The sequence below is a fragment of the Poeciliopsis prolifica genome, unplaced genomic scaffold (genome assembly GCF_027474105.1).
Source record: "Poeciliopsis prolifica strain line A6 unplaced genomic scaffold, Auburn_PproV2 SCAFFOLD050, whole genome shotgun sequence".
Lineage (NCBI taxonomy): Eukaryota > Metazoa > Chordata > Actinopteri > Cyprinodontiformes > Poeciliidae > Poeciliopsis > Poeciliopsis prolifica.
The window spans coordinates 3,584,104-3,596,592 of record NW_026562425.1 but is presented as its reverse complement, the minus strand read 5'-3'; the positions used below and the strand labels follow the sequence as shown (position 1 = coordinate 3,596,592).

At 36.5% G+C, this 12,489-nt stretch overlaps 1 protein-coding gene across 1 annotated transcript in view; it reads right to left on the bottom strand.

The window, feature by feature from the left end:
• Positions 1-12,489, bottom strand: part of mfsd14a2 (major facilitator superfamily domain containing 14A2) — a 33,254-nt gene that overhangs the window by 8,712 nt on the left and 12,053 nt on the right. Inside the window, exons 4-9 of the mRNA XM_055058160.1 lie at positions 6,314-6,441; positions 6,079-6,193; positions 5,782-6,000; positions 4,748-4,861; positions 1,052-1,123; positions 772-884 (exon numbers count right to left, since the gene is read on the bottom strand). Of these exons, the coding sequence (XP_054914135.1) occupies positions 772-884; positions 1,052-1,123; positions 4,748-4,861; positions 5,782-6,000; positions 6,079-6,193; positions 6,314-6,441 (761 nt within the window). The remainder of the gene's footprint in view (positions 1-771; positions 885-1,051; positions 1,124-4,747; positions 4,862-5,781; positions 6,001-6,078; positions 6,194-6,313; positions 6,442-12,489) is intronic.

The window sequence follows — 12,489 nt, the reverse complement described above, 5'->3', positions numbered from 1 at the left end:
TTAAATACCTAAGTTCATTTTCTCAGAAAACAATAAAACAAAACAAATAATGTTATTGGCTAAATAATTAAGGTAAAAACTGACTTCTGTCCATCAGATATTCACTATGTAAAGAGAATAAGCCTTTCTGTCAAAGGAGCTGCTTCATCCAATAATATTAATGGAAAGTTGACTGGAAGGAAAAACTCTTTTAGAAAAAGGTGTATAAATAGCAGCAACATTTATAAAATATTTATATATATATATATATATAGTAAGGATTCAGTAGCTCTAAACCTTGATGCTCAATTTTAAACAGAAATAAATACTTGAAATAGGTCAAATAAGTGCATAAGTTCCACTTTTCTACCTGAACTACTGAAATAAATGAGCTATTCAATTATATTGTATTTATTAAGATGGCTTAATGAGATCAGAAAACAGATGTACTGTACAGACACACACAGCTGACTTCAGTGGTGTGTTTCTGCAACAGGAATGTTTTTCCCAGTGTAACACCAGCAGCTGCATGTCCACGTGTTGGTGGGAGGAGACCGCAGCACAGGAATTCAAACTGCTTAAACTTGAACAATTTAGGAGGATTTCATCTCTGCTTTTTCAACACCTCATCATTAAGATTTCACTTTGAGATGAACTGCTTTCATTTGGTTGTTGTGGTTTGATTTATGGCAACATATCTAACCCAACTCCGCTTTGCTTATCTCTTGACTTGCTCTGAACTGAATAAAAATGTATGAAAAATGTCTAAAAAAAAGTGTAAGATTCACTGACCAGGGCTGAGAGCCAAAGCCGTACCAGGCCAACTGGAGGATCTGGAAGCCGAGGCCGAGTAGGATTGTGTTTTTATTTCCTATAGAACGCATCAGGATCCCCAACACCACCGTCTGAGGAACCAACAGGCACAACAACATCCTTAGCAGGCAGAAAAACTGAATATTTAGCTCATATTTTAATTTCACCTCTGAGAAATAAACATGCTGTGTTGAGCTCTATAACCAACATTTTGAAGTGTTTTACACACTGCAAAAATGTGACATCAGCCTATTTATACCTGAGCCAATATGGAGAGGATCCCTACAACAGCGATAAAGGCTGCCACCGTCTCTGAGGAGAAGCGTATGACCTGAGGGAAGGAACGCATTCATGACAGGTTAGCACACGACTCTGCGACAGGCATGTATCAACACTAACACCTTTATACATTTCACACCCAAGACACAAAAACAAAAGAGGCTGGCATGTGATATTTTGTCAACAAGTTGCATGTCCCACTTCCTTTTGTAGAAGGAGCTTCGCTTTGTGGATTCTGAAGCCTTTCAGACAATTAACAGGAGCAGGAAAGGTAATGTGAGGAGTTTGTAAACTGTGACAATGAAAAAAGAAACACAAAGACATTGCTGGAGCAATTGTAGCCTAATGCTCCACTTTAGGTGCTTTCCCCCCCCCCTTCTATAGGACAGAAGAGTTGCAGGTGCAAGTCTGATGTGCTCAACAGGTTTACTCTGAATCTGTTCATCAACTGCCATTCAAAAACTTTGCTTAAAAAGAAAACAATCACAGCCTCTGGACCGTGAAGCTGTCCGCTGGTGCGGGCAGCAGCAAAAGCGGGAAATCTATTAACGCTGGCATTTTTGACGACGTGGCCGTTTTGCTCCAGGCCCGTTAGTAAATCCATCCTAATGAGCCAACACTTCATTCACACACTGAAACGGGTCGCTCAGCAAACTTGCTCTGCTGCACTCAAATCAACCTCGGTGCGGACTGCAGATTTTTTTGTTGGTTTCCTTTTTCCTGAGATTTCTGGAGTTTTCCACAAACTATTCTGAAGTTAATAGGCAACTAAACTAGTAAAAGTATGACACTTTTAGTCTGCAGTTGGAGGAAATTATCTGCAAAGGAAACAATCGGTCGGATGTTTTTAATTAAAAATGGCCCTTTTTTTAAAAACAAAAATGTCAGTTTTCTTATATTTATTACTAACCATATACCTATGAGTGGAAAGGTTTTGTGTAGTCAATTAATTTAGCTGCTAACTGTTTGAATGATCAAATTTTTTTTTTTACAAATTTATAAATAACACGTATAGTCAGTGGTTTCAAAGGATTCATAGTCATATTTTTGATAAAAACTATTAATTTGGAATTGCACTCATGTCTGATATGAGCTCCGTTGTATTTTTTTATGACCAATTCAGTCTCGTCACTTTGGGCATTAACAACATGCTGAATAATCATAAATACAGCTCTGGAAAAAATAAAGAATTCCTTGCGTTATTCGATGTCTGAAAGCACTGCATGTTTTCCGTTATTTACTCAAACGTATATCTATAAAAAGTTAAATCAAAGAAACTGATCATTTTAAGTCGTCTCCTAATTTTTTTCTGTACGTCATAAAAATAAGAACATAATTTTATTTATTTTCTCTTTGTGAGAACTTTGTTTTGTTCTCACATGGATTTCTAAGAAAATGTCATCTTTGATGACTTACAAAAAATGCTAAATTTGCCTGTGAAGTAAATAAATAAAAATAGACAAAGTTACAACTTGGAATAAATATGAAAGGAAAATCATGGTTGGGATTGGGACACAGCTAATTTATATTTCAGAAAAGTTAATGATGCTTCCAGTAGGAGAACGTCGGACCTCAATGTTTTGCGGTTTGTGGTGCTGGACAGCTGCAGACAGACCTCATCATGCTGCTTAAGATAATCCCTGAATTGTGAAAAAAAGAAACTGGACTGCAGAGCAACAGAGGAATTTAGGACGGTCTGATCAGGATTTCTACATTCTCCACATCGTAATGTCCAACACGTCTACATTTTTCAGGTTTTACAACATTCTGGACATTTGAGGACAAATCAGTGACCCAGTTCTTCCGATTCAGCAGCTTTCACCGAGGGATCTGGTTCACCTTTTAGTGCTTATGCTGAGCAATTCTCTGCTTTAATCTCTGAAGAACATTTCTGAGATTTTTTTTTTTAAAAACTGGTCAGAAAACTAACAGGGAAACTGGATTTTGTTACATTTTAGACAAGTCATCTTATATTTGTGGGTTCTCTTTCCGTTAAGATGTAAAAATCCAAAATGATCAATGAGAGAATTAAACGAAACTGTGGCAAATCCAGATTAATTGTAGTGCTGCATCTAATCATGAGGTTCGTTAGTGACAAATGACACATTCGACAGGTTTTCATTGAACCACCTCAGCCTTTTTATACAATATTAAAAATATATTTAAAGACACAAATTAACAATTTAATTCATTTTCTAAATAAGAAGATAAACATTTTCTTGCCTAAAATGCAATAAAATTGCATTCCTTTACTGCTCTGAGTATGTTATCAGCCACTTGTTTGTTAAAAAAAACAAAATTAACTGGAGTTCATTTGCTCCAGTTAATGATAAATTGATTACTTAATTAGTTGGCAATTATTTCAACAATCAATTCATAAGTATTAATCATTTCAGCCCTAATTAATTGTTAGTTTTACATTAATAAAAATACATATGACAAGATTATTTAAGTTTTATCAATTTAAATGTTCATGTTTTAAACAAATAATTATGTCTGAACATTTTTCACTTTTTAATATTTATCCAGAGTTAAAAAATGCTAATTATCAAACTCTTTTCCTCTGGTCTATGCAGGAGCCATATCTCGGATTATTGAATTTTTTTATTTATCATTTTGTGCGTCCTGCAGCTCTGGTAGGATTCTTTCTTGGGAAAACGTGACACCAGGATAATTAATAGTAGAAAACTACGGTGGATGCAGAATGATGCAAGCCTTGCATTTCTATAAATGTCACTTTAATACCTGCGTCACATGCTGCTGAGTAAACCTCATAGCTTGCAGCAGAAAATTGCACCTTTGGCTTCAACTCTCTTTTCCCACAGAAAAATTCAAGAACTTTAAGAAAGTAAGTTTTCAAACTTTTACAAAACCACACTTTGGAGGTAAAAACACGACAATTTATAAAAATAAAATAAATTCACTGTTATTAATAATGTCTTATGATGGAATTTTGTGTTGTACAGCAGGGACAAAGTAGATTAAAATATATCAAAATAGTATGTTTTATTTCAATTATACGGATCAATAAGTAATTAGGGAGAAAAAAAACCCCAACCCAAACAAATGGAGCATAAATGACCGTCCTGCTAAACTTAAATGGTTAAACACAATATACAAACAGTTATTTAAAAAATAATCCTTAAAAAAATTTAAAAAAAATATTCGCACCACGTTTATAGAAAATAAATAATTTTGGTAATTGTCTCTGATCGGAATCAAGAAAAGTTTGATCTGATTTAACTTCAGTCAGCAAGAAAAAAAATCTGCATGTTTCTTTTTTTTATCAGGTGTATGAAAATGTCTGATTTCAACTTAAAGTTAGCCTTTTAATCAAATGTTAGATTGTACTTTATTACAAAATCGTGCAAAAAACCTTGAAAATACCTTATTGATATTCAAGCATTTTTAATACTGCTTCATTGTAAAACATTTCCCACCAATTAATTTGTCTGAGACTTCAAACCTCAATTTTATTGACATTCAGCATGAACTGTAAAAGCAACAACTATGAGCCTCAAACATTTACTTAAAGGACCTGAAAGGATTAGCAACAAAAAGTCCCATGCTAAAAGCATTAGCACACAGCTGAAGGTGGACTTACTGTAAATAATATGACTGCTTTTATGTTTCATAATAGCAAGGAAAGTTCTGGAAGGAAATGAAAAATTGTTACCTGTCTGAGATAGAGGAAGAAGCTGGAGTACTGCCCAGCTTCGGGGAGGTAGGAGAGGAACACTGTGATACAGATGAGAAGCACCGTGGAGTCCTGGCCCACTTTACGCAGAGACTGAACCGGAGAAAAACAACAACAGTTCAACACGAAGTACGCTACATATTCCAATCGCTGCACTTTTTCAGACTCTAATTTTAATTCCCACAAGACTGTTCAGCATGATGTCAAAAAAAAAAACATTTTAAGTGATTGTTTAACACAATCTCTCTTTTTGTATTTCTAAACAAGTTAGAATTTGAAATCCTGAAGGGTAAAATGTTAAAATCAAGAAGAATCCAAAGATAAAGCATGTTGTTCAAACATAAATACATTATATTCATAAGGTTTATTAGACTTTTGCTATTAGAAAAATATAACTTTTTTTTTAAAGCTGAATTACATTTTTAGACTTACATGGACAAATCTAAAAAATAACAGCTAATTCCACATTTTTCAGGAACATTCGCTTGTCTAGAAAGTTCAGTTCTTTTGGCAAACAGTGAATGCCCAATCCATGATGATGGAAACCAAGAACTCGGCTCAGATGAAGTCAATTCTGACATAGTTTGAATGCAGATGTGGATGCAAGTGGACCAGCGATCGCTCCACAAGCAGAAAGCGAATTATAGTGCAGGGCACTTTGGGTAAATACAATCAAAACAAAGGTGGAAGTCTTGCGCTACAAATAGAAATGGTCCATGGTCGTTTACCAAAGACATAAGAAAAATTCAACCGCTGAAATATCAATCCTCCATGTTTGTTTATATTTTATGGAGAATGAAGTTGCACTCCTGTCTTCTTCAGAAGTTTTTGTGTCTTTTCCTTCAGTAGTTCAGGTTTTTCAAAGAATTTAGTTTGTTTGACACAGTGTGAAAGCAAACTGCAGCAGCTGAAAACGTAACAAACGTTGCAATCCCTAACCGAGTCTACCAGACTATCAGGTGTGAAACTCCCTTACATCTCTGTACGTCGACTTTAAATAGTGTTGTACTCACAGCAAAGGGGTCTGCCTGTTCCCAGGAGATTGGTGCTCCCCATGACGCCGGCCTCATTTTCTCTGGCAGCGACTCTGGGACGGCCACCAGGATGAAGCAGATGTCTAGCAGGGCGATGGCGGTGGCCAGGATTACCACCAACGTGTCACCGTAGGCCACCGATAGATAGGCTCCGATGGCTGGACTGGTGACCAGGCTGGCTGCGAAGGTAGCAGACACCTGGAAGGACCAGGAGAAAAAAGGTGATTAAAAAAAAAACAAGAGGGTCAGTTTTTATCTCCAACACTGTTTTCTCACCAAGCCATACGCTGTGCTCCTCTCATGCTCTTGCGTAATGTCTGCCACATAAGCAAAGATCACAGAGAAGGTGACGGCGAAGACGCCAGACATGGAGATGACTGCAAAATACCACCTAAAAGCAGAACAACAGACACACAAGTCAGATCCAATAAATCAGTCAGTGAAGAAAACATTTTGACCTTTGCTGCTGTGATTTTTTTTATCCTCTGGGATGTCAGAACTGCGCTCTTACCACGGGCTGATCTTCATCAGGGGAATGGGAGCACATGTGAAGAAGACTGTTAGCAGCAAGAAGGACTTGCGCCCCCAAACGTCTGACAACGCTCCAATCAGTGGAGCACTCAGAAATGATAATAGGCCCTGGGAAAGAACATGCAGAGATTTTGGAGAGTGGATCAGTAAAAGTAAGAATGAACGTGTAAAAGCAGCAGCAAACTTCGAGATATGACAAAGAAAAAAGTTGCATTTCAAAAGTATCTTTCAAGGATGTTACTGGAAAACAATGCGTTTGTATTAAGGGGTCCACCGGTTGCAGATTTCTGGCCAATCGACAATTATTGAGCTTCAAAAAGCCTAACCTGGCAATTCAGATTTTGGCAGAATAACAAACAGAAATAATGTTCTTGAAAAATATACCATTTAATACGCTTCTTTGAGACACCAGTAACATAAAGAATAGTGATCTGTGTTACCTTACTGTCAGCTTTGAGGGGTTTTAAACATCATTAATTGGAATTTATCATGCTGTCTATACATCAAAATTCTTATTCTGATAAGGAATTCATCATGATAAATGATTGATAAAATAAATGTCCAGTCCCACTTGTAAGTAACTTTTCTGAAACATACAAGAGCTCGTTTTAGGTCAATAATTTCTTAATATAGATTAAAAAGTTCCAGATTCAATGCCAGATTTTTTTTACTCGTAACACTGTAAAGATATCTTGGTATTTGATCTAAACTACCAATGGAAGTAGGACTTTTTAATCAATATTCAAGAATTTTTCACTTAAAACATCTTGCTGAAAAGCTACTTGTAAATTAGTTTTGCCTTATTTCAAGGGTACTAAGATGTTTATACTAAAAACTACACAAAAATGCTTTGTAGGATTTGGCGATTTACAGTGTTTCTGATGTTATTGTTCCTATTGAAATACTCCAAATGTAAAATTTAAGTGATTGTTTAATCTTTCTGCCTTTCTGCCCTCACAATGAATTTGGTTCTTCTTAATTAATAATTGGCTGTCAGGCTTATAATACACTCAAAATACAGACCATTAGCTCAATGTAACAAGAGGTCTGATTTTTGCGCACCCCCCTGTTCAGTACATGAAGTATAAAAATTATAAACCCATTTTTATTTCAGGAATAATTTTGTTCTGCCAGTAAATGCTCACCACCAGAAGAAATGTTTGGAGGCCTGCTTATTAAAAAAAAATATATATAATATATACAATCAAATATATATATATATATATATATATTATATATATATATATATATATATATATATATATATATATATATATACAGTTAGGGCCAGAAATATTTGGACAGTAACACAATATTTGTGAGTTGGGCTCTGCATGCCACCGCATTGGATTTGAAATGAAACCTCTACAACAGAATTCAAGTGCAGATTGTAACGTTTAATTTAAAGGGTTGAACAAAAATATCTGATAGAAAATGTAGGAATTGTACACATTTGTTTACAAACACTCCACATTTTAGGAGCTCAAAGTAATTGGACATATAAACATAACCCAAACAAAAAAGTTTTTTCTCAATATTTTGTTGCGAATCCTTTGGAGGCAATCACTGCCTTAAGTCTGGAACCCATGGACATCACCAAACGCTGGGTTTCCTCCTTCTTAATGCTTTGCCAGGCCTTTACAGCCGCAGCCTTCAGGTCTTGCTTGTTAGTGGGTCTTTCCGTCTGAAGTCTGGATTTGAGCAAGTGAAATGTATGCTCAATTGGGTTAAGATCTGGTGATTGACTTGGCCATTGCAGAATATTCCACCTTTTTGCTCTCATGAACTCCTGGGTAGCTTTGGCTGTATGCTTGGGGTCATTATCCATCTGTACTGTGAAGCGCCGTCCAATCAACTTGCAGCATTTGGCTGAATCTGGGCTGACAGTATATCCCGGTACACTTCAGAATTCATCCGGCTACTCTTGTCTGCTGTTATGTCATCAATAAACACAAGTCACCCAGTGCCATTGAAAGCCATGCATGCCCATGCCATCATGTTGCCTCCACCATGTTTTACAGAGGATGTGGTGTGCCTTGGATCATGTGCCGTTCCCTTTCTTCTCCAAACTTTTTTCTTCCCATCATTCTGGTACAGGTTGATCTTTGTCTCATCTGTCCATAGAATACTTTTCCAGAACTGGGCTGGCTTCTTGAGGTGTTTTGGGCAAATTTAACTCTGGCCTGTCTATTTTTGGAATTGATGAATGGTTTGCATCTACATGTGAACCCTTTGTATTTGCTTTTATGGAGTCTTCTCTTTACTGTAGACTTAGAGACAGATACACCTACTTCCCTGAGAGTGTTCTGGACCTCAGTTGATGTTGTGAACGGGTCCTTCTTCACCAAAGAAAGTATGCGGCGATCATCCACCACTGTTGTCTTCCGTGGACGCCCAGGCCTTTTTGAGTTCCCAAGCTCACCAGTCAATTCCTTTTTCCTCAGAATGTACCAGACTGTTGATTTTGCTACTCCAAGCATGTCTGCTATCTCTCTTATGGATTTTTTCCTTTATTTCAGCCTCAGGATGTTCTGCTTCACCTCAATTGAGAGCTCCTTTGACCGCATGTTGTCTGGTCACAGCAACAGCTTCCAAATGCAAAACCACACACCTGGAAACAACCCCAGACCTTTTAACTACTTACTTGATTACAGGTTAACGAGGGAAAGGCCTTTTGAGTTACTTGCAGCCTTTGGAGTCCATTGTCCAATTACTTTTGGTCCCTTGAAAAAGAGGAGGCTCGGCATTACAGAGCTATGATTCCTAAACCCTTTCTCTGATTTGGATGTGGAAACTCTCATATTGCAGCTGGGAGTGTGCACTTTCAGCCCATATTATATATAAATTGTATTTCTGAACATATTTTTGTCAACAGCTAAAATAACAAAACCTGTGTCACTGTCCAAATATTTCTGGCCCTAACTGTATATATATATATATATATATATATATATATATATATATATATATATATATATATATATATATATATATATATATGATCAATGGCTACAACAGATCCCAGGAACAACATCAGACATCTCAGTCCAGAAATGTGCAGTCATTGGCACAGCCAAGATACTGCAGGACCCTCAAGCTCCCAGGCCTCTGGTAGAGGACCCGAGCTCAGAGGATAAGAACCACCCGCGGTGGATGAGAAGGGAATTTTTATATATATATATATATATATATATATATATATATATATATATATATATATATATATATAAAATTGCAATGAAACAGTGCTGACGTTTGAAGAGCTGGTTGGATTTGGACCGATTCATAACCTCGGACGTTCTTTGATCTATATATATATAGATCAAAGAACGTCTGAGGTTATATATATATATATATATATATATATATATATATATATATATATATATATATATATATATTACTGCTCAAAAAAATAAAGAGAACACTCAAATAACATCCTACATCTGAATGAATGAAATAAATATGAAAATAATTTCCACCTGTTGACTATTCAATTTGCACAACAGCAGGTGATATTGATTGTCAATTAGTTGCTTTCACAGAAGTTTGATTTACTTGGAGTTATATTGTGTTGTTTGAGTGTTCCCTTTATTTTTTTGAGCAGTATATAAATATATATATATTTTAAATAAAGAAAAAATACGCCAACTCCAAAAAAACTTTGGGAATCTATTTCAGTCGCTCAGTTCAATACTCCCATTCCTCACTTCCGACATCCATCATGGTTAAGTGACGCTGTTGAAAAGGGTTAATAGTTTGGGTCATGCAGAACTAAACTGATCATTTCCATAGCAACAAAGAAGAAGAAGACATTCACCGGAACTTCAATGAGCTCAATGAAGCTATGACCTCATCTATGACATGCGGATCTAGATCAAAGAACGTCTGAGGTCATGAATGACTGTGTTTCAAAAATCAGTCCATATCAAACCTGCTCTTCACACATCAGCAGTTTCATTGCAAGGATTTTTACGATGGCAGATGTTTTACTCGCTGTCGGTGTCCCCCTTGGTTTCACAGTTGATTATTTCATGACTACAGGGATCAGGAAACTTCTGACAAGCTGTTTCCACCTAGTGAAGGTAAAAGAGGTAGCACGAAAGAGCAGAGCACCTCTTCTGGATTCGATCATTTTGACAATTTTCTTTTGAGTACTTCACCAACAGAGAAGCAAACCTCCCCGGCTGGGGAGGTTTGCTTCTCTGAATATGACCAGTTTGATGCTTTTCTTTTTAATCCTTCCCCGGCTGAGAAGGAAACCTCCCCGGCTGGGGAGGTTTCCTTCTCAGCAATGCCCCATTATGATGAGTTTGATTCGTTTTTGTTTGATCATCCCCGGACTGAGAAGCAAACCTCCCCGGCTGGGGAGGTTTGCTTCTTCGATAATATGTTCTATACTTTTTTTTTTGGATTTGTCGCCATCTGAGAAGCAAACCTCCCCGGCTGGGGAGGTTTGCTTCCCCAGCCAGATCCTTCCCCAGCCGGGAAGGATCGACAAGATCCTTCCCCGGCTGGGGAAGATGACTGTCAAAATGGACAGTTGAGCCAGACTGTCCAATTTCTATTCACAAGAATATTAATGACGAAGGCTCTTTCCTACAGAATGATTTGGATAATCATCCAGAACATCAAATATCTCCAGTTGAAGTTTTTTATGAAGAGGAGATAGTGGATTGTGAAGTATCAACTTTGATTTTAAAGAATATTCATGAAGAGACACATTTCCCATTATTCTTATTTTTTTATTTTTATTATTTTTCACTCCTTTGTTTGTTTTTAGTGGATGTGTTTTTAATTATTTCTCTGTTTTATATTTTATTTGTGGCCTTCTTTATATCTCAGAAAGTAAATAATTTTGAGTTTATTTTTAATTTTATTTTCCATCCTCCCACAACTGAGAAGGAAACCTCCCCGGCTGGGGAGGTTTGCTTCTTCAGTAATATGTTTTATTCTGTTTTTCTTGATTCGTCCCCATCTGAGAAGCAAACCTCCCCAATCGGGGAGGTTTGCTTCCCCTGCCAGACCCTTCCCCGGCTGGGGAAGATGACTGTAAAAATGAGACAGTTGAGCCAGACTGCTCAATTTCTGCATTTCACAAGAATATCAATGAAGAAAGCTCTGTCCTAGAGAATGATTTGGCAAATCTTCCCGAACATCTTGCTGAAAAGCTACTTGTAAATTAGTTTTGCCTTATTTCAAGGGTACTAAGATGTTTATACTAAAAACTACACAAAAATGCTTTGTAGGATTTGGCGATTTACAGTGTTTCTGATGTTTCTGATGTTATTGTTCCTATTGAAAGTACTCCAAATGTAAAATTTAAGTGATTGTTTAATCTTTCTGCCTTTCTGCCCTCACAATGAATTTGGTTCTTCTTAATTAATAATTGGCTGTCAGGCTTATAATACACTCAAAATACAGACCATTAGCTCAATGTAACAAGAGGTCTGATTTTTGCGCACCCCCTGTTCAGTACATGAAGTATAAAAATTATAAACCCATTTTTATTTCAGGAATAATTTTGTTCTGCCAGTAAAATGCTCACCACCAGAAGAAATGTTTGCAGGCCTGCTTATTAAAAAAAAAAAAAAATGTATATATATACAATCAAATATATATATATATATATATATATATATATATATATATATATTATATATATATATATATACAGTTAGGGCCAGAAATATTTGGACAGTAACACAATATTTGTGAGTTGGGCTCTGCATGCCACCGCATTGGATTTGAAATGAAACCTCTACAACAGAATTCAAGTGCAGATTGTAACGTTTAATTTAAAGGGTTGAACAAAAATATCTGATAGAAAATGTAGGAATTGTACACATTTGTTTACAAACACTCCACATTTTAGGAGCTCAAAAGTAATTGGACATATAAACATAACCCAAACAAAAAAGTTTTTTCTCAATATTTTGTTGCGAATCCTTTGGAGGCAATCACTGCCTTAAGTCTGGAACCCATGGACATCACCAAACGCTGGGTTTCCTCCTTCTTAATGCTTTGCCAGGCCTTTACAGCCGCAGCCTTCAGGTCTTGCTTGTTAGTGGGTCTTTCCGTCTGAAGTCTGGATTTGAGCAAGTGAAATGTATGCTCAATTGGGTTAAGATCTGGTGATTGACTTGGCCATTGCAG